Here is a 25,282-nt window from a genome sequence, read left to right as displayed (position 1 = left end):
TGAAGTCATGCTGAGTTTGGCACGCTTTGTCTAGATACCTTGGCATTTTGTGCTGAGGGTGTGTATAATAGGAAAGATGTAAGATGGTTATTGCTTGGTTGTTTGAAGGCAGACTTGCATTGTCTGAGCTTATATTTGGAATGTATTTAACTTCCTCTAGATGTACAAAGTGTACGGTATGTAGTATTTGAGTCGACTATGGAAAAATATGGTTGTAGATGTTTGCAATAATTCTACAAAAACTGCAGTATGACATAGGCTCCATGAGAGAACACAACCATGATTGTACACCACATATTTACATGTATCTCTTTGTATCATGTAAAGGCAATTGTGGCTGGTGGTGAGATGTTGGTGAATAGCTTTTTTTGCCAGATGTTTGCTGGATCAAATCAATTTTTGCAGGTTGCTTGGGCAATCATAAATCACAATGTAACCAATTAAACGTTTGAGCACTTGTCCTATATCATGGAGACCTTGCCTTACTTGTAATGCCCTACCTGTGTGGCATGGCTTCATGGTATCAATAAATGAAAATTTCACACAAATTATGAACTTGAGCTCATTGGTGATACAAATGTCTAGTTTTAGCAACATTTTCCATGAGTCAGATTTTGAAACCAGTCCATCAAAGCTGTGCTGTAGATGATAAAACTTCTTTTATGTCTCTTATCTTATCCCCATCTCTCTCTTTCTTGCTTCACTCTCTATTCCCGTCTATCCTTCTCTCTTTCCCTTTCTTCTCTCTTGTCTTTCTCTTTTTTCTCTGTCTTCTATCCTGTCCCTCTCTGTCCCTTCCTTTTTCCCTTTTTTCTCTCATTTCTTGCACTTTCACTTCAACTCTCTCCATCCCTCTACGGTTGACTATACTCCAGGCAAGAATGGACTAAACCTGTTAGCCCATGGGGCCCAGTCCCAGGTGTCCCACTGCCAGGCTGGTGTTGTCCAAGCCCTCACCAGGCTGGCGGACAGTCTTGGCACGGCTGCCCAGTGGTGCCAGCTCAAGAGCCAGGACTTCCTCACCAATGGGGTGGTAGGGCCATTCCTGCTCATCTGCTATGGGGACCTCAGGGTGAGTCAATCTGTGTCTCTGCGTGAGTGTGTCAGTAGACAAATAAGGCATGTAGCACAGGTCATTAGTAAAAATTATAAAATGGGCTTTAGAATCTCTGCAATCTGAGTGGTCGATCATCATGCATTGATTTTTACTGATCCATACTGAGCCATGTGTCTAGTAAAATCCGAACACATGGCTCAAGCCTTGCACAGTTTTGTAAATGTACCGGACGCACAATGGGGCAAAAAGTCAAATTTCATGTATTTATGGGCCCATTTTATAAAACGAATGATGCACAGGCCTTTTTCCGTGGATCAGTAAGAATTGGATGCTCTCGTTTAACTTTGGAGGGTAAACAGTTCCGAAGTTAAATTTGCGCATCTAATTCTCACCGATCCACCCTGTCCTGTGCATCATTTGTATATAATCCAACTGATAGTAACTTTGGACAAGTTTTTGGACTTTTCAAAAGGTATGGAGGGTGGATAATTTTAGTAATGCCCAACCAAGAATGCGCATTATTTGTTTTATAGAATAAAGACCTGATGAAATGCTGTGGCAAGATCTCTAAAGGCCAGTGCCTGCTCCATTCTAAGTGAATAGCACACACAAGCAATTCATTACGATGGGTTTGTAATTTACAGGCAATGCAGCTGAGTGCAATCGAGGGATTGTTAGTGCTGGTCATTAGTATACTATTAAAAGGTCAGTTGAAAGGTCAAGTTGGGCCTTTAGGCAAAACTGAAGACTATTCACATTTTCGGGTCCATACCACCATTTTGTAATGTCTTCTAATGACAACCACCACTGATTTTCCCACTGGCTTGCCATGGACTCACATGAAGCATAGATATCTTCAGTTTCTGAACAGGAGTGTAAGGCTACAGATCATTGAAAAATAAATTTGAAATTGATCCATATTTGTGAGGTTTCGATGTGATCTATGGTTCATGCATGCAATCTCGATGTCAAACTTTAAGGTTCGAAATCTCCTAAAGAGTGGTTGGATTTGGGACGGCCCAGTGAGTGGTCAATGGTAGATTCAGTTATTGTCAGCTGCGATTGCCTCAAATCCCTCTTGAAATACAAGTAAGTTGACATCGTGGAAGTGAATATCACAAACAATTTAAAGGACAAGTTCACCTTCATAAACATAAGGATTGAGAGAATGCAACAATATTAGTAGAACACATCAGTGTAACTTTGAGGAAAATTGGACAATCGATGCAAAAGTTATGAATTTTTAAAATTTTTGTGTTGGAACCGCTGGATGAGGAGACTACAACAGTTGGTGAGTCATGTGCGTACAACAGTATAAAGAAAATGTAAAAGAAAATTCAACATATTTCACTTTTTTCGCATAATAAAAGAGCTCTTGACTTCCCTCTTTCTAAAGGCAGGGGGAATAATATTACCCATAACATTTGTCGGTAACGAGTCAGGGGAATGTGTACTTTTTTCAAAAGATGGAATTTTGTGAAATTCTCTTTATATTTTCTCTATATTGTTGTACGCATGTGACATCTAAGTTATTCATACACTGCAGTAGTCTTCTCATCCAGCGGTTACTACACACAAACTTAAAAAATTCATAACTTTTGAACGGATTGTCTGATTTTCCTCAAACTTTCAATGATGTGCTCTACTAATATTGCTACATTGTCTCAATCCTTATGTTTATGAAGGTCAACTTGTCCTTTAACTGCAACATAAATCATGCCTTCCATGAGTATGGTAAGAGAACATTGCTGTTTGTAGAAGAGTACTGACCAGCACTTGCAGGGGAATTCCACCCAGAAACTTAGTTTGAGTGAATACCAAGTAGAGCAGAAAATAACAGGAACAGGACAGTGAAAGTTTGAGCAAGTTCCAAATAAAACAAAAGATTTTTTTTTTTTTTTAGTTGTGATCAATCAAGTACAAATTAGCATCTCTGTGGTGTAACATATGAACTCACCTTCCACTTGTTCTGTACATAAAATTCTCTAGACAAAATATATATATTTGCTTGCAGGGGTTGTACATAAAAATATTTACAATGATTGCAAGAATGGTGCATGTACAATTGGAAATCTACTTGGTGGGGAATGAAAACTTCTTATTGTGTAGTATGTGGCAAATGGGGATGACATCATGTGTGGCATCACAGAGATGTTTATCTGTGTGTGATTCACTACAACTTTAATCAAAATTCATAACTTTCTCAGTTATGACTGGAATTTGCTCAAACTTTCACTGTCATGTGTCAGTAATATTTCTGCTTTAATTCACATAAACTAATTTTCATGGAGGAATTCCCCTTATTTGAGCCTTTGATGAATATTACTTTAGTACATGTATGCCATAAGCTTTTTTAGTGGAATGTACAGTGTAGGTATCAGTGGAAATGACAGTGTTAAACCTCTGACCCTGAGCAGGTGGTGAGTGACCACGCCATGTCTGCCCTCAAGCTGCTACCCACCCTCCGTTCTGGACTGACCACGACGCAGGGTCCGGTCAGCCCTCGGCGCCAGCAGCCCCAGATAGCCATCGCCACCTTCCATGCCAATATGGAGGCCTTGCAGCTGAGACTCAACGGTGAACTGAGCCGCCTTCAGGTAATCATGTTAACTATAAACAACCCTGTGTACATATGCCATGAAAGGCAGAAGCCCTGGACTGCAAGATATGTTGTATGTTGAAGGGCTTTTCAAAAGAATTGAATATGTTAGGGTCAAGCAGGTTGTTGATTTTGCATAAGAAATTATAAAAAATTTTAATTTCAGCTATTTCTTGAAGTGCATGGGTTGACTTTTACTGAATTAGCGATGAATTTGTGTGATTTGGTTCAAGTGTTGGTACCATAAATATCCTCCAAGGAGCTGTGGCAGTAATGATGTTTTCCAGAAGAGTCAACACGACCCTCAAACCTACCTCACACTGTGCGATATCCTGCTATATGATGGCAGAAGATTTCCAGATGGCGCACAGTGTGGGGAGATTTGCGATACAACAGCTGGTGATTTTTTAAGATTTTGCAACAGAGAGCAATGATGCTTAATATTGCTCAGTGTTGTGTTGAAACATATTGCAAGCTATCAATAATCAAAGTCACACAGTGTGAGGCCGGTCTTGCTAATCAAATTTTAGACCTTTGCAATAGTTTTGCCACAGAGATTAAAAAATTGCTGAAACTATATTCCTTTTCATGATTTAATGAAAACATATTATTGGACATCGTGAGAGAGAACGCTTGAGAAATTGTTTGCTGTCTGCATTACAGCCAAAGTGATGATATGCTGTTTCCATAGCAACCCTTGCATCATCCCTTGTTTTTCCTCCTTTTGCTCTTAACTCTCAAACCTTCAGGGGCTGTCGAGTCACTGCAGTAGGCAGTTCTGCAAGGATTGTTTGAGGATCAGCGACGAGTTCTGGCCCAAGAGCATGCCGATGGGCAAGGTTTGGCGGAAGAAGACCACCGACGGTGAGAAATGACAGGAATTTGCAGATAGATTATTCTGGGAGGAGAGTCGTTTGCCTGTTTTTATTATTATAAAAGTCATTACATTGGGTAGCAGGAATCATATATGCTAAAGTTGAAGTGTTCATCTCAATGTCACTTACATGCTTGCCTACCTTTCCCATTTAATAGGAACATTTCTATTTTTTAGGAAAGAAGAAACTTCATTTAATATTGTGTTCCTATTTTTGTCAACACCTACTGATAGTTACCCATATGAGATGGATGAAAATTCCTATTTTTGCATTATTTTCTCCCAGATATTCCTTGTTCATGAATTTTAGGTTTGGCAGGTATGCACAAATACTTCACACAAATATTCAGAGTGAACCTTTAAATGTTTCATGATTCCAAGTTGATGTTTCAGTTCTGACTTGAGTTTATTATACCCCCACCCACACATAGTGTGTAGGGGGGGGGGGGGTATATAGGAATCATCCTGAGGTCGGGTGGCCGGTCGGTCGGTCGGTCGGTCGGTCGGTCGGTCTGTCGGGCGGGCGGTCGGGCGGTCGGGCGGTCGGTCCGTTGCAAAATCTTGTGGGTCGAACTCCTCTCTCATTTTTTGAGCAATTGACCCCAAATTTGGCATGTGTGACCGCTATCAAAGGTAGATGTGCAAGACACCTTTTTCGTTAGTATCGCATAATGCGTTGCCATGGAAACGGCATATTTTCCTAAAAACTTGTGGATCGAACTACTCTCTCATTTTTTAAGCAATTATCCCCAAATTTAGCATGTGTGACTGCTATCAAAGGGAGATGTGCAAGACACCTTTTTCGTTAGTATTGCATAATGAGTTGCCATGGCAACGGCAAATTTTTAAAAAATCTAGCAAAATGTTGTGGATCGAACTCCTCTCTCATTTTTTGAGCAATTGACCCCAAATTTGGCATGTGTGACTGCTATCAAAGGTAGATGTGCAAGACACCTTTTTTGTTAGTATCGCATAATGCGTTGCCATGGCAACGGCATATTTTCATAAAAACTTGTGGATCGAACAGCTTTCTCATTTTTTGAGCAATCAACTTCAAATTTGGCATGTGTGACCGCTATCACAGGCAGATGTGCAAGAGACCTTTTTCGTGATTATTTCATAATGCGTTGCCATGGCAACGGAAGATTGTCATATAAATCTTACAAAATGTTGTGGATTGCTCTAATCTCTTAGTTTTGTAGCAATTCAGTTTGAATTTTGGATATGCGATCAATGTAATGTATATTTGTGCAAAACACATTTGATGTGTGTGGTGATGAATCTGTTGCCATGGCAACATAATTTTTTTTACCAATCATACAAAAATGTGTGGATTAGCCTAACTCCTTCAGTTTTCAAGCATTTGGCTTAAAAATTGGCACATGTGACCACTATTGTATGTAGATGTGCATACTTACTACTTCGTCATTTTTTATCAATGTGTTGCCATGGTAACAGCATAGTTTGAATGAAAGTAATACGAAAATATTGTGGATGAAGTTAACTCCCTCAGTCTTAGAGCATTTGACTTGAAATTTTGTACACATGACCACTATAGTATATAGATGTGCAAACTTAATCTTTCGTCAGTGATGAACAATGCGTTGCCATGGTAACAGCTTTTTTTAACCAAAAAAATACAAAAATATTGTGGATTCAGCTAACTTTCTTTAGTCTTCAAGCGTTTAGCTAGAAATTTGGCACACATTACCACTGTGGTACGTAGATGTGCAAAGGTAATCTTTCGTCAGTGGTGATCAATGCGTTGCCATGGTAACGGCATATTTTGAATGAAAATCATACAAAAATATCGTGAATTCAGTTAAATCCATCACTCTTTGAGCATTTGGCTTGAAATTTGGCACATGCAACCACTATAGCATATAGATGTGCAAACTTAATCTTTCGTCAGTGGTGAACAATGGGTTGCCATGGTAACAGCAGCTTTTCACTAAAATGCATACAAAAATATTGTGAATTCAGGTAACTACCTCAGTCTTTGAGCATTGAGCGTGAAATTTGGCACATGTGACCACTATAGTACGTAGATGAGCATACCTAGTCTTTGGTCATTGTTGATCAATGTGTTGCCATGGTAACAGTATATTTTGAATGAAAATCATGCAAAAATATTTTGGATTCAGTTAACTCCCTCAGTCTTTGAGCATTTGGCTTGAAATTTGGCACAGGTGACCACTATAGCATATAGATGTTCAAACTTAATCTGTCATTATTGTTGAACAATGCGTTGCCATGGTAACAACATTTTTTCACCAAAAAGCATGTGGATTCCGCCAACTCCCTCAGTCTTTGAGCATTTAGCTTGAAATTTGGCACACCTGACCACTATTGTATGTAGATGTGCAAACTTAACCTTTCGTCATTGTTGATCATTGTGTTGCCATGGTAACAGCATAGTTTGAATGAAAATCAATATAAAAATATTGTGGATTCAGGTAACTCCCTCAGTTTGAGCATTTGGCTTGAAATTTGGCACATGCAACCATTGTAGTACAGAGATATGCAAACTTTGTATTTCATCATTGTTAAACAATGTGTTGCCATGGTAACAGTGCATTTTGAATGAAAATCATACAAACATTTCAATTAGATCCTAACTCTATGTTTAGATCGTTTTGGCTTCATATTTGGCACATGTTACCTCTACATTACCTAGCTGTGCAAAAACTCTTTTGTCAGTGTTGAAAATGTGTTGCCATGGTAACAGTATACTAATATTATGAATTCAACTAAGCCCCTCATCCTGTTAGCATTTGGCTTGAAATTTTGCACATGTGATGGCTATGATATATAGTTGTGCAAAACTTCATTTTTTTTTCTTGATATCCAACATTGTGTTGCACCACGGTTATACAATTTTTGATAAAAACCATAGAAATCGTCAGTTTAATTATCTTGCTCGCTCAGTTTTTGAGCACTTGACTTGAGATGTGGGACATTTGACTATTAAACAGTGAGCAATACATTTATTTACTGTTGGACAGTGCATTGCCTTGGTATTTTTTTTTTCATTAAAAAGTTTTAAAAATCCTGGGTTGAGTTAATTTCCTCAGTTGTGGGTGGGGGTATATTAATCACAATGAGTGATAGTTCTAGTTTCCATTCTTCTGGGAAACATATGAGTGAAACTGTAAGCAAGAATATACCACATGGTAATATAGAAATTGATATGATGATGATATTATTTGATAAAACACATTAAACATTGACACAGCTTTTTCACCATGTTGAACGAAACTGCCAAAATACTTTTGATATTAAGTGCATACGCATCAACCCATATGTTCATGACGTGGCTTAGCAAAATTCAATTGTGCTAGAAAACTAAACACAGATATGAAGTATGTGTGCTCGTAGTTTCATTGTCAATATTTTATTCTTCAAATTCCCACGTACAAAGTTTGTGAGCCTTTTAGAATCTTGTGAGAAGCAAGAGTAACAAGTTTGTAAGATACTTTAAAACCAGAAACATTGGTGGCAGAAACTCTTTTGTGAATCACAGACCATAAAAACATTATGGCATGAATTCACAAAGGTGGTACAAATGAAACCATGGTTTAAACCATGGACAAAAACCATGGAGCGCCAAGTGTCACAAGGAATATTTCATCGATAAAATGGTTATTTTGTTACGTAATGACAAAATTTTGTAACTAAATGAACATTTCGTCCACGAAATGATGATTTTGTTAACGAAACGGTAATTTTGTCAATGAAATGTCCAATTTCGTAACAAAATATTCCATGCGACACTTGGCGCTCCATGGTTTTTGTCCATGGTTTAAACCGTGGTTTCATTTGTACCACCTTCGTGAATTCCGGCCTATGAGCACCGTAGTGTACAACGTGAACTAGTAATACAAAGCTTTGTTGAACATATAATGCTGGTCGATATGAAACACACAACAAAATTGAATGCACACTATGCTAGTACAGCGGTTGCACAAGAGAACTTACATACTTGTACTTTACACAGCACTATACTGACATTCAATGCATTATGTAGGCTAAAGCTTGTGTATGCATTTTACTTTTGCGAATTTTGGCTCCTTTTCAAAATTTCTAAAGTGTCATGCATGCAAAAATTTCTGGTTTTACAGCATTCGAAATATTACTGAAATTGGTGCTCCAGATTGATAAACCTGTAGGTTTTTATTGGAGATAAAAAATGTAGGAGACATGGAAGGTAGGGATGAGTAATTACTCACACCGTGTTGCCAATTTGTAGAACTCCCTAGTGTTCACAATCCCTATGCTGCCAACATCGTGGACATCCTGCTGATGCCCATCGCGGAGGGTGTGACCAAGCTGAAGACGACGGCCCAGATCACCATCATGTCCATTGCCGTCAAGACGATGCTGGAGAGCTGGATGTCCTTCATCCTCAAGGAGAAACCTAAGTTCAGGTTAGGATAGCATCTTGGTTTCCTTAAACATTCATCAGTCTGGAGACGTGCTAGCATTCCCTTATCCTGTATTGGTGTGCTGTCAAGGGGAGAAACTGTTCCTGATATAACAACTCTTCCTTCATCGCGTATCTCTTACCCTTAACTGTTCAAAATGTGATTGCTATTTTAGATGGGTTAGGCAACATCTTCCCTCATGTTTGGATAACAGTGGCAGATCCAGAGGGGCGCACCGGGCGCGCACCCCCTCTTTGTTTTTTGTATAAAAACAAAAGAAATATAAAGAAAAAATGGGGGGCGAATGCACCCTTCTTTAATTTTGTAAAGGCGCCTCCCCTTTATAATTCCTGGATCCGCCCCTAGATAAGATATAAACTTGTCATCCCTGGAGAAAAAAAAAAATGTACAGGAGGATGCATTAACATTCTTCAAAGCTAATTTGATAATCATGTATTTGGTTTTGGATAAGCTCAATTATTTGCTCACAAAATATGAATTTTTTACGCAACCAAAACAGCGCTGCAAATTTCACAAAATACAGTAATCAGAAAATTACTAAATGAATTTATGAATGTTGATGACTTCAGATTAAAAGACAACTTATAACTCAATTTAGTTTTAGAGGTAAAATCAGAATGAAGACTATCATTACAGAGCACAAAAGAGGTATTTTGTATATGGTGAAGTTTTTATTTTTCCTCATACAAAGTGTGTCTGTGTGTGTTTTAATTAAATGGGGGGGGGGGGGGGGGCTGGTCCAGAAAAGGTGTCTTCAAGGTAGTTGAATGGATAAATGGTACCCACTTATTTACAAGATGCCTTACTAAATGGGATGTTTCTTCACCATTGTCTGGCTGATGTCTCCTTTTCCTCATCATTCTTTTATCTTTGGAGTGTTTTCCATCATTCTGTAAATATTTAACTGAACCATTGAACAGAAGTCTGGAATTTCGAGTGAGGCGCGTTTCGGCTTGGAGGACTTAAAAGCGTTAGAGATTGATGACGGTGGCGTGTTTAGATAAGCGTGATGCTTATGTGACATTTACTGCCGGAGTATAGGGTAAACATCCTGACACAACTGAGAGAAACGCATCAACCGTCATGCCATAAACTTTGCTGCTCAATGAATATTAATGGCTGATTGGATCTTGTCCCACAACCCATGCACCCCCCCCCCCTCACAAGCAGGCACGGACACACAGACACACAGACGCATGCACATACACATACACACAGTCAAATGTTCCTCTCAATTCTCAATGGATCAAGCCGTTGATAAAGACAATAAAGTAAGAAGCTTTTTTAAACCTCTTATGAAGATGGGCATGTACTTTGGATGTTTGTTGATTAGCATATATTTCTTGATGTTAATGATGAATGAACATTGATTACAAAATCCCCTTATCTGTCTAGCAGGACTTAATTGAGGTAATCTGCTGCTGAGCAACAGACATGTCATCTCCATTCACTCCATCTTCACCTACCCCCCCCCCCCAAAAAAAAAGAAGAAAAAGAAGAAAGAACCCCTTTTGTTTCAAAGCCTACCTGTAAAATGCCAGTCCCTTCCAGTGTTGTATCGTATGCTACAACAAGGAACAGAAACTGTTAATATTAAGACAAAACTGAATGTGCTCTATGTTAAACTTGCCAAAGCCACTGTGATATTTGACTATCCTAGGATACTGAAAAAAATTTAATAGAGGACAGTCATTGCATGATTGTACTTGAAAAATCGTGTCTTTGGACCAGAATGGAGTCCCGTGGTAATTTTTGCATGTGTGTGTATGGTGAAATATTAACAAATCTCAATTCTATAGCGCTCCTAATGATGCCTTCTTCACCCCGTTTGGTTCCAGTGTCCATGGCGCCCACCAGCTGGAACAGGACTTTGGCTATGTCCACCAATGGCTTTCTTCGAGCGCCAGCAAACTTGGACCAGAGAGCAAACAGAGCGTCCTCTCACTCGATGCCATTCGCAACTTTGAGGGCGCCATCCTCCTTCTCAAGCAGCAGCCAATGAGGAAGTCCGCCATGGCCAATGCATCCTCCAAGGATGAAATCAGTGAGTGTCGTAGGAGGAAATGATGAATTCAGGTCTTGGTTTGTGGTTCACGTTGTCATCTGTGTCCACAAGTTAGACCAGCTGTTACCTTTTGTGATATTTGAGGCAAAATTCTTTATAAACTGAAGAAAACTAATAAAACCACTTGTGTTTATTTACCGGTAAGGGCAACTCCTGTCATAGCATAGTACTCAGGACCGGCAGTTTTCTTTCTTTGTATTGAAATCTTCTTATAGCCAGACAAATTGAATATTCAAAGATGATAGAGAGACAAATTGAATATTCAAAGATGATAGAGATAATGATTTTGGGACCTGAATGTTTTTTTTTCACTACAGTAAAATTTTGTTGTAACCCTGTTCATTATAAAAGGAGTGCACTGTAGTTTTTATTTCTTCCTGTACCATTGCTGTGTTGGCATGCACTGCATGTCACAGAGCATTTAGGGTCACAATTCACAATCAGTGAAGTAGTGTAAGAAAATTATATGAAACAACCATGTCTTTCCTCAGGTAAGTGTTTATTACAGATTACTGATGGACACATGTCTACTTCTTAAGAATATTGGAACCTATCTTAGCCATAGCAAATCCAAAAATATGATGCTCACAAGTACAGGGTCTGACAACTATCTTGGATCTGATGACATTTTGAGCTCAAGATGTTATCAAGCTTTGTTGATACCCTCACCACACTAATACCATTATTTTACCAGTCTGAAGAGGGCTCCAACTTCTCTCTTCTACAATAATTTCATGATGGCATCATTCTTTGTCTCCGGAACATCCCACATATAGTATGAATGGCCTGGTTGAAATGAGTACTGTCCTTTCATCCATTGTCAAAAGAGTTCATGTGTTTCTCATTTCTGTCTCTCTCTCCTCTCTCGCTCTCTCTCTCTCTTCAATCTCCTGTGTGTCTAAACAGACTCAGAGTACAGTACTAGCACAGCTCAGAGTACCGAGTCTCGTCGGGGAAGTTTTGGCAGCATGTCGGACTCTCCCCTCACTACTCAGAACCTGAATCCCCTCCCCCACCCCCAGCAACAAGCTCCTCTTTCCCACCCCACCACTCTCCCCTTAGGTGGGGACTACAGCACCCAGACCACCGGCTCGGACAGGGGCTACGCTACCGACTCAGCTGACGGGGGTGCAGAGGAGGAGACCTACAACATCCCCCACCGCAAGGAGTGGTTGAGTCTGCGTGTGCACACAGGGAATCGCTGGAAGAGTCCATTTAGCTGCCTGAACTCACCGGCGGGGATGGAGAGCTGAATGGAGGAGTGAGGGACAAGAATATTGGCAACAGAAGTGGAGTGAACGGGTTATGGAAGAGCCTTGAGAAAAAAGACACCAGTACCAACTAATTATCTACATAGAAAGGGGTACAGGATACTGTCTTGACAGAGGAAAAATAACTAATGTAGTTTTTACAAGACTTTTGAACTGAAGTGACTTTATAGACAGCTGTGGTCAGTGTGGAAAAGAAGAAGAAATTGCTGCATATTTATTTTTTTCTTGATAAAGTTAAGAAAGGATAGAAGTATTATTCATTTAAATGCAGAAGTCCCATTACTAGTTTGGACATCTTCCTTTGCAGAGTATTTTGTAGTATTTATTTGATGCAGGGAGAGGCTGATATACTGGTTTATATGCATGAAAGTGTACCTGCACAGATGTAACTATAATCAGTGGTCTAAGATGTCGACCAAGTGCAACTGAAGTTTGAATATGGATGTTACTGTGGTAATGGAATTATGTATATATCTTCACCCTTTTAGCACTTTCTCCTTTTTACTCACACACAGAGCATCTATGGTGCACCAGACAGAAATTGAGTGACAAATGCCAAATAGAATCAGCATCTCGGTTTTTATCTTTCTGCTAACAAATTTATGACTACCTTATGAGTTTCAGTGCTCTTTGATTTGCAGAACCGACGTTAAAGTGTTCTGTTTCCAGTCATGACTGTTGTTTTGTTTTTTTTCTTTTCTCTTAAGCTGTGTATTTGACAACTCGGCCTAAATGCGAGGTGACATAAACCTTCATATTAGCTTTATTCTAAATGTAGTCGTAATCAATCTCATTTAGTTTGCCGTCTCTATCACACATGTGTACACTGACAGAGAGTATTTCAGGTTGACTCACAATTTTTTGGTAAAAATGGAACAAAGTGGCTGGAGGTGTGGTGTTCGTGTGTATTTATCCATGTGATACCAAATTACTCAATGTTCCTCTAGAAAAAAAAATATGCAATAACATCCATGATCACAAAGATGGCAGTAAAGATGACATCGACATTGTTTGTTAGAATAAAGTATCCACTCGCTGTTCTGTAGGATACACCAACTGGTTTAACATCCTACCCCCCCCCCCAAAAAAAAAAGACTGTATCATTCAAAAAACGAGAAAGAAATGGATGGAAACGGGGGGGGGGGGGGGGGGGGGGGGAATCCAAAGATACAAAAAGCTGTGAAAAAAAAAAGCTGTGCAAATTCAGATATAGGGGAAATTGCCAATCATATAACAGAGTGGAAAAAAAATCTGTAGAAAATCTTCTTATACTTATTCCTTTACCTTTGTCATGTGTAAACCCCCTGTGAGGCTTATCCCTCTTTGAATACCATTTACATTCTGTGCAAACATGACTGACAAGACAACAACTGAATTGAGCCACTTAGGGTGCGTTCGAGCACTCTGAAGCGAACTGAACCAAAGCGTACCGTACCGAACTGTGCCAGATTTGAAGCGTTCGAGAGCTCTGTTGAGAAAGCGTACCTCACGAGTTATTTTTAGAAAAGGTCATGCATTTTTGTAGCAAGAGGGTCATTCACCTGGCGCTTGACGTACTTACAGCTGTCCCGAACAAAGAGAATGATGTCTTTGCATTGTGACGTATGCGCATGATACATGCATGCTTTACAGCGAACTTTTGGTACGCTTTTGGAGCACATCGGGAAGTGGTCCACTTTTGGCTTGGTACGATACACTTTAGGAGCGATCAAGCGCTCCTCTGGTGCGGGTAAGGTACGGTACGGTACGGTACGGTACGGTTCGCTTTAGGAGAACGCTCGAACGCACCCTGAGTCTCTGGGCAAAGTTGAAACACCCAAAGTGACACGAACACGTTGATGTGTCAGAGGCTCATTTATATAATGTGTGTGTGGGTTTTAATCTCTTGTAGACCAGGCTTTATCATTGGGGATAATCTACAACGAAAAAGTCAAAAGTTGGGTCTGAAATACTTCCATAAGGGTCAAAGGTCAAGTAAAAATCTTCAAATCCCAAATACTTGCTAGTTTACCCCATCATCCAATTATTAAAACCTAATTCAAAGAAAATGAAGACTCCACACATTTGCGACAAACATGTCGTTTTCATTTTTTGCCAATTATGTGAAACTGTCGTCTCACATTGACAAGACATACTATAGACCTATTGGGAGAACCATGCATTGTGGCGGGGGTTTACCAGTCGCCATAGCACAGCATTTCTATTTTATTTCTGGATTTGGTTTGGAATTCAGATGGATTAATGTGACATATCCTGACCTGTGTGGGGTTTGAATCTGTGTGAATGACATGCTTACTGTTATGCAGCGTAAAAGAGTTGACTGTATTCTTACCTTATCTGAAAATGACCAAATGATTCTAAATAGCTCTGTGGTTTTACACAGGTAAATGATCATATTGTTGTACTACATGAAGGTGAAAGTAAGAATTGACAAAGTAGTGCTGTCTAGATTTCATCACATAATAAGCTGTGGACCAATCAGTTGTGGTGATGTTGTGAATAAAAAGATGTGGTTGATGTATTTTTCTAGGGTGGCATTCTTATAAAGACGCATAAAAGAAGAAGAAAATGGTTATTGGTATGCTTTACTTTAGCAACTGCCCCCCCCCCCAAAAAAGGGGGGGGGGAGTTTACCTGATGTGTACTGTTTCAGTGGTCAAGGCAAGTATGAAGTGCAACATTGCCTGGTTCTAATTTTCTGTTTTTATTTCAGGGTGTGCGTGGAAGTCCCTGGTTTTAAATTCTTTACTTACCTTCTTATTCGGCAATGATTTAAAAAGCAAATAATAGAATAATTACAGAGCACTGCAATTAATTCCCTTTACGCAGAGTAGCTATACCTCTATTGATGTGATGTATTAGTCATTGTGTATGTGTATGCAGCACCAAGAAATTTGAAGTTACATGTAGTACCCAAGTTTAAGACTCACAATACTGAGTAATTCTTGCTGAAAATCAGTCAGATTTATTTTGGAGAGTTGTGAATATTGTGCTTCTTGCTGGTAAACTGTGTCAATCAAGTTTGATTTCATTGTATAGTGCTGAGTCAACTGTTGCTATTGTCATATTCTAAGATGATGTCATTGAATAAATCAGAAAATATGTGGCTTTGATTACTTGTTCCAGTAGCATTAAGGATTCTAGAAATTTTGTGCCATTTCATGTGCCACAGATATAATGCTTTATAGTATCAGCCCTGTCCCATGTTTGAATCTATCAAATCTATCCCAACTTACAAACTATGTTCCAAGATATTTGATGTTGTTTCAAGTTTTGTAACATATATATTTGTTTACATTTTTTCAGATGGTGCAGTGGTACCCTTGCAATTGTTAAAAAGACTTTCTCAAAATGGCAATGTCTGTCATGATTCTATTTTCCAGTGGCAGTATATGTTCTATGATGTATGTTTGCTTTAGAGGCAGCATGAAATTTTGTGTGACATATCTATATGATGATATATTACTTTGTGAAACTTTTTCTGATGGATGCTATAGGATATATTTATATACATTAAAGAGATTGTGGTCAAATGATGCTATATGTTTTGTGTGCAAGTAGTGGCTACTCTTCCCTTTTATTTTATTTTTTTCAAAAATTGTAGTTCTGTTACTATATGTAGCTGATAGTGTTGATGATGCTTGAAAAGAAGAATGATTATCACAATGACATGGTGCGTGAGATATGATATTGTGTTGATATTGACTGATCATATCACACTTATATTTTCATCTGCAGAAAGAGGAATGTTATCATTGACAGAATACCATGCCAAATCATGGGGATACTTCTGAGATAGTTATTAGCATTGTATCATTACATTAAAGCAGCAGGACAGATAGTTATCAGCGTTGTATCATTACTTTAAAGCAGCAGGACAGAGTTAGAGACTCTCATTGTCATTTGATGGGAGTAAACTTCAGAGTTGTGTGAAGTGAAAGGTCCCAGTGGGTTTTAACAGTGTTTCCTTCTGGCTCAAACTCCTTCACACAGTGTGATATTGGTAACCTTTGACCCGATACCTAGTCATGCTGTCATAGTGGTTTATGCAGAATATGTTTAACAGTTCTTAAGTTACCCAATGTAATACCTGGATATGACAGTACTGCCCACCGAATCTGTATGGTTTCGTTCAAAGATATAGCAAATGCTAAATAATCGTTCAACTGTTTGCAAAGTTGCAGTACCCTTATCTTTTGTAATGTGACTGCCATACGTAATGTCTTAAATTAGAATGATGTTGAGTCTGCATGTAATGCTCATATGGGGTCTCTTGGTATCAGTGTGGCCTAAGATAGTCACCCGTGAAAAGTTCACCAAGAAAAGTACTTTGTAGGTGTGGAATGAGGGAGTGAGTTTTATATCAGCAACCTTGCCATGAGTTTGATCAATTCTCCTCAAAGCCGTCCCAGTTGAAGTTTTATCACTCCTTCCTCACTCCTACAACCCACAACCTTGAAAAACTGTGAGATGTTTTGGGTGTTAAAAAAGTTATTATGAATGTTAGATACATACAAGGTGTTTATCTACTGGTATTTAAGACACAAATAGGTTACACAGCATGTCCTATTGCTCATGGTGAAACACTCTTGAGGTGCAGCATGTTCATGGATAAGGCAACTTGAAACATTCAGGCTTTATGGTGGATTGAGCATCAACTTATACCAGTGAGGACAGATGTAATCCGTTATTCTATACACCTGTGCTATGTAGTACATTAATTAACTGAATTGGTTGAGTGATGATGAAATCTTATTGTCTAAGTACTGTGACTAAACTCATTTGACATAATCAGCATACTGGTATTACATTTATTGGTATTACTTTCACCGAGCCGCGAGAATGTGTGACTTATGGTAACAATATTCATCAGAATGTGTATTTTTCTGTTAGTCCAATAGTGAAAACAAATTACCATGTCATAGTGTGTTAGCTATGATGTCATAGCATGTTATCTATGATGTCATAGTGTGTTATCTATGATGTCATAGTGAGTTTATAATCTATGATGTCATAGTGGGTTATCTATGATGTCCTAGTGAGTTATCTATGATGTCATAGTGTGTTAGCTATGATGTCGTATTGTTTTATCTATGATGTCATAATGTGTTATCTATGATGTCATTGTGATGGATAAGAGAATTAACTCGTAGCTGTCTGTCATCCATTCTTATAATATGTGTACTTCAGGAATCACGCCAGCACAAACAGCTTATTATTTATTTTCAGGTAGTCCAGATCACATGTAGTGAAGGCTGACTCCGTGATAGTCTCGTAGTAAAATTCTGTCAGGATTGTAGAACTCCTGACTTTTTATTATGTGAAATTTCATTGTGAATAATGTCACTTTTTGTAGCTGGTTTAGAGTGTGATTCTTCTTTATCAGTTGAAAATTGTTTCATGCATGAGAACTACTACCCAAGCTGTTCTAAATCTAGAAGAAGCACCATAGCTACATTGAGTCAAATGACTAATGATGAAGGCAATGGAACTGCCATGGTTTATTGTAACAGTGACTTACAGGTATGCATTCATACATGTATCCTGACATGTACTCTAGAAACACCTTGAAAGGCAAACATCGTTCACCAAAGTTTTACTTTTCTCATTATTTCAACAACAACAAATGTCTATAAGGATGAATGTGAGAATGGTTATGTTCAGGAATTCTGTGAAATCATTTGCTATTGACATATTTCAGGAGTACTGTGTGTTTTAGTGAGTCTACATATGGTGATCTTAGCATCTTGTAATGTTTGACTTGTCTATGTTATGATGCGGCCGGCATCAGAGCTGTTTTTTGTTTGTTTGTTTGTTTGTTTGTTTGTTTGATTGTTTGTTTGTTTGTTTGTTTGTTTGGGAGAGTGCTTGGGGTACATCTCCGGTGACTCTGTCTTTACTCTCAAACAGTGCAGCTTCTCTCCTACAACTTGGTAACCCTGTGTTACTTTCTTGCACTCACTAATAAGCAGCAATTTCCTGTAGAGGATGTCCATAGCATATGATTGTGAAGGAGCGACATGTGTATGCAGAAGATGCAAAAAAATGTGCAATTATTGGCCAGACGTGGCTTAAAAAAAGATTACTTGTGTATTTTGTGATCATAATTTGATTTTATCGTTCATCTGTAAATAAGAGATTTTCTTTTTTTGTTTGTTTAAAAGAGACATTTTAATCACTATATGACTTAATTAAGTTTTTGTGATGCGATGTGATATGATAGTACAGTGACAGCTGTTGTCTATTCTTTTTCTTCTTTAATTTTGTTGAGTGCATTGGTAGTAAAATGAACAAGAGTAAAATCAAAGTGTATTGTATTCCGTAAGGTCATTGCCATAGACTCCTACCCCTTCCCATGTTCAGTATCTTCAGTGCATCAGTGAAAATAACCGAGATTGGTGTGTTCACAGTGGACCGTCTTTGCTGATGATTAAAAACGATGATCCACAATGTTACTGACTGATTTTAAGCCAGCACTGCCTCTGTGCATGTATTTAAATTCTAAAGTGTCAGAAAATGCTCACCTCCTAATTATCTTGACTAGGTATGATGCTTACGTATAGCATGGAATGGGGTACCTCTGTGTTCACATTTGTGATGTTGTATGACAAATCTTGAGAGTCACATAATTTCTGCATTGAGTGACTGTCATTGGTACCATACTTCTCCAAATATCATCAGTCGTAGTCCATCGTTGAGACTGAACATAGTCCAGCGAGCCAGTGTAATCATCCATTTTGACTCTGTCTGACTAGAGAAAAGGCCATTCAGACCAGTTTTGATCTGTATTTTGTGTCCGAGTCTTTTTCTCTCTCTTCACAGTGTTTCCTCCTGCTCCTACTCGCCAACTTTTCCGCACATACTGGTGTATCAATGAAGTATCAATGATCCATATAATTATGTATATTGCTATATCTTCATGAAACATACATACATGCTTGTCTATCCTTCTCTCTATCCATTTCTCTTTCATCCATCCACCTGTCATCTTCTCAATCTCCTCATCCAATAGTTACCCTTCTATCTCTCTCTCCGAATCCCTCCACTCCACTAGCTGAGAATTGTATACTATAGGAATTTATTTAGAAACCAACTGAAATGTGTTTCCCTTAACCATTCCACAAAGCAACGGAACGTCTGCACTCTGAACTCAGTGTGGCTGTTATATAACATTTGAATGTGTTGTGTGTATGTGTGTGTGTGTGTGTGTGGGTGTGTGTATGCGTGTCAGATGCAAAGACTCACAAAACCACAGAGAAATCAGATGCAAAATGTTTAGATAGGTAGGAGATGATGATACTATCGATATGAATGTACTATTAATGTGATGGTAGTACTATTTATCAAATAAAGAAAAAAATATTTGAAATGTTTTAGTGAATACTGTGTTTGCCTAGTGTCTTCTGTTTTTCGCATCACAAGATCTGCTATTGAAGTATATGTTTGATGATGATTGATAATGCTGCGTATGACATGAAACAAAAGGCACGTTTGTCATGAAATTCTGCATTGTACGTGTGAGTGCAAAACTTAGGGCATGGGGTGGCAGATTTTATGTAATATGCAGGCCTGTTCTAAGGACATTGGATATTGCGGCAAAGAGAGAAAGAATGCACTGATACAGTATGCAGATAAAAAATAACCTTATTTGATTCCTCAAACCTAACTGCCCATCTACTCCGACAAGAAAAAATAAGTATTTGTTGGGTTCACTAAAAGTACAGGAAATGTTGCTCCCAGCTATGATTGATTCTCAGTTCAGCAGGGATGACTTTTTTTTTATGCCTCCGCCACGAAGTGGTGCCGGAGGCATTATGTTTTCGGGTTTCCCTCCGTCCATCCTTCTGTCCGTCCGTAATGAATTTTGTGGACAGCGTAACTAACAAATCTTTTGAGGTATCCTAATGAAACTTGGCATGTGTGTGTATTAGGGGGTGAAGTTGTGCCTATCAACTTTTGGGTGCACATGCTCAAGGTCAAAGGTCAAACGGTCAAGGTCAAATACGTAGAATTTCACTATTTCCACCATATCTATGCAATGCCTGAAGTTATTTTCTTGAAACTTAGTGTATACATGTATAACCCAATTAAGATTCTCTGGTGAAAGTTTGGGGTCATGATGTCAAAGGTCAAAAGGTCAAGTAAAAATATTAAAACTCCACTTTTTTTCCCGATACCTTGGAAATTGTTCAAGGTATCCTCATGGAACATATACATGTACTGACTGGCAGTGATTATCTAGAGAATTTATGGTTCATGGGGTCAACGGTCAAGGGCAACAATTCAAAATTTTACTATTTCCCTCATATTTATGCAATGCAAGCAGGATTATTATTTTTTTACACTTGGTATATGCATGTATGACCTAATAGAGATTCTCTGGAAACTTTCTTTTTTTTCTCTTTTCTTTTTTGCCTCGAAGGTCAAAAGGTCAAAGATCAAGGGAAAGTGCTGAACTAACTCTTTCCTCCATATCTCGGAAGTGGATAAAGTTATCTTGAAACTTACTACATATTTATGCATGTTCTGCCTGGCAGTGATCATCCTATGAATTTTAGGGTCAAAGGTCAGATGAAAATGGTAACAATGTACTTTTCAAGTACACTTGCACTCAAGTACACTTGTACTATTGCACTTTTTCTCCATACCTTGAAAATATCTCAATGCATAAACTTATGAATTGGTCAAAGTCAAGTTAAAGCCCTTAAATCCCCAAATACATGCTCTCCTATTCATCCAATTAAACCTAGGTCAATGAAGGTGGACATTCAACACATTTGTGACAAACTTGTCATTGTAATATTTTGCCAATTTTGTGAAGATGTAATCACACATTGTCCACATGTACTATAGACCTATTATTAGAATCATGCATTATGGCGGAGGCATACCAGTCACCTTAGCGACATTTCTAGTTTCATTTTAGAATGTGAAAAGAAAAAGAAAATTTACGATGTGATTAAGTTAGATGAGGAAGGAAGGAAACTATGACACAAAAAGAAATAATCATGTACATTGCTTAACAGGTGGCTGACTGGAGAGTGAAAATATGGATAGCTCAGCCGATGGAAACATACCAGTGGTGGATGAATGGAAAGAATACAGAATGAATAGCTGTTTGAATTAATGAATAGCCAGAAATGAGAACATACAGTGTAGAAATGAAAGGGTATCAACTACTGTACGAGCTGAAATTTTCGCGTACAGATATTTTTGCGAATTGCTACTTGGAGGACATTTTCGCGTGTTGTTAATTTCGTGGTTGCGAGGGTCTAAGTGAACTTAAGGGCTTTTTACACTTGTAAAATTTTGCTTAGCCCCGGACCAACGGTGGGGCTAAGGGGGGGGGGGGGCCTTAGCCCCACCGTTGGTACGGGACTATCCTTAGCCCACTTTCTGTTTACACTCGTTTTTGCCAAAGTGGGCTAGCCCCACCGATAGTACGGTACTATCTGGCCCTGCAAAATAGCAGGGGTTAGCACCGCAATTGCGGTGCCAAGCAAGTGAGTGTAAACAGAACGAAAAAATAATCCTGGGCTAAGCGACGGAGACGAAGTCCAACCCTCACTGACCAATCAGAAACGAGGTAATCAAGTGCTGCCGGTGCGTGCGTGTACGTGTACAGTACACAGCGTAATTATGAATATTCATGTGGTTTGGAAAGTCCGGGGCTAAGAAATACGAGTGTAAAAAGGTCAGTTTTCTCCTTAGCCCCGGACAAGAGATAGTACGGGACTAATTGGCGAGTGTAAAAAGCTGAAAAAATTGGTACGGGACTAACGATAGTCCTGGGTCAGAGAAAGTCCGGGGTTAAGAAACACAAGTGTAAAAAGCCCTTTAATAGTTATTCGTACGTTGTTATTTTCGCGGTTCAAAGGCGATTGGTGAAATATAATACATTGAAGTAATTTGTATGTTCAGAATTTGGTTATAACGGTAAGTGGTAGTAGTGGTAGCAGTACTAGCAGTAGTAGTAGTGGTGGTGATGGTGGTGGTAGTAGCACTGGTAGTAGTAGTAGTAGTAGTATAGTAGTAGTATAGTAGTAGTAGTAGTAGTAGTATAGTAGTAGTAGTAGTAGTAGTAGTAGTATAGTAGTAGTAGTAGTAGTAGTAGTATAATACAATAGTAGTAGTAGTATTAGTAGTAGTATAGTAGTAGCAGTAGTATAGCCTGTAATAGTAGTAGTAGCCTGTAGTAGTAGTAGTAGTAGTAGTAGTAGTAGTAGCCTGTAGTAGTAGTAGTAGTAGTAGTAGTAGTATTGTAGTAGTTGTAGTAGCAGTAGTATACCCCAAGTAACATGCCCATATATATATTTCTTTTATTTGATTTGATTTATTTCTGCATTCAATGAGATACAATTTGATACAAATTTCAAAAGTAGAAAGACAAAAATAATAAGTGCAGTGAAATAAATCGAAAATAGTACGCAAATAGATACACATAGGTGATTGCATTGAGCAGTATACATGTACAAAAATGTAAAATAAAAATAATGTACAGTATTTTTCAGTAAATGATAGAGATCATTGAATGCAGGAGACCACCATCGTAAGCGATTGATTACTATGGTGGGTCACATTTTTGGGCATATACTCCGAGCCAACCGGGGCATTGGGCAAGGGGGAATCTCACATGTATTGTGCACCAGACCCATATGGGTATCTAAATTTACCTGTCAACGTGGGTACCACATGGAAATAAACTGGGAAAAACCATCTGGGGCCCGTTGCATAAAAGTTACTATTATGGTAACTTTGCCATCCAATGGTAACTTCCATGGAATTCTTGATTTTGATTGGCTGTTGAGTATTGTTGCCATGGTAGTTACCACTTGATGGCAAAGTTACCGCAATAGTAACTTTTATGCAACGGGCCCCTGGGTAAGATTGTTGATGACCAGATATATGGGTTTTAGATGGAAAATAGATGGGTAAACCCATTTGGGTGAGATACAAATGCCCATAATATGCATACCATATTGGAATCAGTCATGGGTAAATGAAGCCATGTATTGAATTAATGCCACATTTTATCTTTCAATAATTTAATCCACTATTTCAGATGAATATGTGAGTTATTCAATAAATGAAGATTGTAAGTATAATTTCTCCCTGGCCTCAGTCATTGCAGATCTGGCAAAGAGAACAGATGGCGGAAACCCCACAACAGCAACAACAAAATTTCACGCAACACATATTTGAATTCATCATAGATAAAATCAGTTCTGTGGAACAAAATGTATAATTGTATAACTTTTTATTGAATTGTGCTATTTTTCTCAAACTTTATTGAAGCGTTCTACAGTATTCATATTTCTGCATTCACTTAATCAACATTTTTATTTGGAGAAACTCCCCTCAAACTACATCATATGCCCCCGGTACGAAGTGTCACCGGAGGCATGGTGTTCTCGGGTTGTCCGTCCTTCCGTCCGTTTATCCGCCCTTCCGTCCGTCCATCCATTTCATGAAGTGAGAATGTTAAAATTGCATTTTTCCTCCATATATCTCAGAAATGGTTTAGGGTTTCTTCATGGAGCGTATTATACATGTACTGACTGGTAGTAATTATTTAGTAAATTTTGGGGTCATGGGATCAAAGGTCAGGGTTCAAAGGTCAAGGGTAACTTCTCAAAATTACTCGTCCCTCATATATTTATGAAATGCCTGCGATTTTTCTTGAAACTTAGTGTATACCTGTACACAATAGAGATTCTCTGGGAAGTTTTTATATTGCCAAAAAGAGCAAAGGTCAAAATGTCAAAGGTCATGTATAAGTGGTAAATTTCACTTCTTCCATATCTAGGAAGTGGCTCCAGGTATCACCATGAAACTTAGTAGGCCTACATACTTATGCGTGTTCTGTCCGTTTCTTGGGAATTTTAGGGTCAGGGGTCAAAGGTCATGTGTCACATTCATGAGTATGGTATTTTTAGACAACCCAGGACATCGTGAATCCAAAGACCAGTACATGCTGAAATGTGTGGTGCCAATATGATGATAATTATTGGCTACACTGTTCAAATATCACCGCCATGGCAGTGACTTGCATGCGGCACACTATACGCTTTGGTTAGAAATTAAAGATGTTATCAATATTTTCAAGTAAAAAGTAAATTTCTTTATATAAGCCTACTCCATCGATTCAATGTTCATTTTCTTTTGTCTCGCTGAGGATCTTGTCTTTGCATGCGAGTCTCGATCTTTGTACTCTGATTTTGTTTGTATGTCAGTTGGAAAGTAGAGGACGACATAGTGCTGTTAATTTTATTGTCCCTTTAAAATTGTGTTTGATTTTGTGTGTATCGTGTTTGAAATAATTTGATACTTTAGCATTCTGGGTAAAGAAGCTGATGAAAGGGAGTAATATTAGTACAGTGTATAGAAAACGGCTACACATTACCCAATCCATACACACATCACAAGTCCATAAAGCTACGTCAGCGTATCGAGTCAACGAATGTTCAATTAACTCGCAAATTTGAAGATGATCTGCAATGTTGTTGTTTTTTTTTTGTAAGCCAGCTCTGCTTCTGTTACACATGCATTTAAGATTTTAAGTGTCAGAAAGTGTTCCCCTCCTACTTATCTTTACTAATAGGTATGTTACTTATAGCATGATAAGGGGTATCTCTACAGTAAATATTGTGGCGCTGTATGACAAATATTGAGTATTGAATATTTCTGCTTTAAGTGAAACTGTAATTGGTACCATGTTTCTCAAAAATTTCAGCCGTTGTTCATTATTGAAACTGATTATAGTCCAGCAAGTCCAAAATGAATAGAAAAGACCTTGATGAAGGTACATGGTATATCAATACACAAAGGAAAATTAAGAGAACGGGGACAACACGACGCAAATATAATACTCATCTAGACTCGCTGTAATTTGTGATCGATCTTCATTGTCTCTTTATTCTGAAGAGTGGATATCTATCTATATATCTATATCTACCCCCCCCCCCCTGCTT

The 25,282-nt window shown here is 38.5% G+C and overlaps 1 protein-coding gene across 1 annotated transcript in view; it reads left to right on the top strand.

The window, feature by feature from the left end:
* LOC139724340 (uncharacterized) overlaps positions 1-12,329 on the top strand; it is a 90,047-nt gene extending 77,718 nt beyond the window's left edge. The window contains exons 5-10 of the mRNA XM_071635491.1: positions 876-1,072; positions 3,475-3,654; positions 4,406-4,520; positions 8,780-8,957; positions 10,814-11,019; positions 11,947-12,329. Of these exons, the coding sequence (XP_071491592.1) occupies positions 876-1,072; positions 3,475-3,654; positions 4,406-4,520; positions 8,780-8,957; positions 10,814-11,019; positions 11,947-12,293 (1,223 nt within the window). The 3' untranslated portion in view covers positions 12,294-12,329. The remainder of the gene's footprint in view (positions 1-875; positions 1,073-3,474; positions 3,655-4,405; positions 4,521-8,779; positions 8,958-10,813; positions 11,020-11,946) is intronic.
* The last annotated feature ends 12,953 nt before the right edge of the window (positions 12,330-25,282 follow it).

This window comes from Diadema antillarum, unplaced genomic scaffold (assembly GCF_040938485.1).
Source record: "Diadema antillarum isolate AM-2024a unplaced genomic scaffold, OU_Dant_1.0 scf00000211, whole genome shotgun sequence".
NCBI lineage: Eukaryota > Metazoa > Echinodermata > Echinoidea > Diadematoida > Diadematidae > Diadema > Diadema antillarum.
Note: the sequence above shows the minus strand (reverse complement) of the source record. Positions and strands in the feature narration are given on the sequence as shown.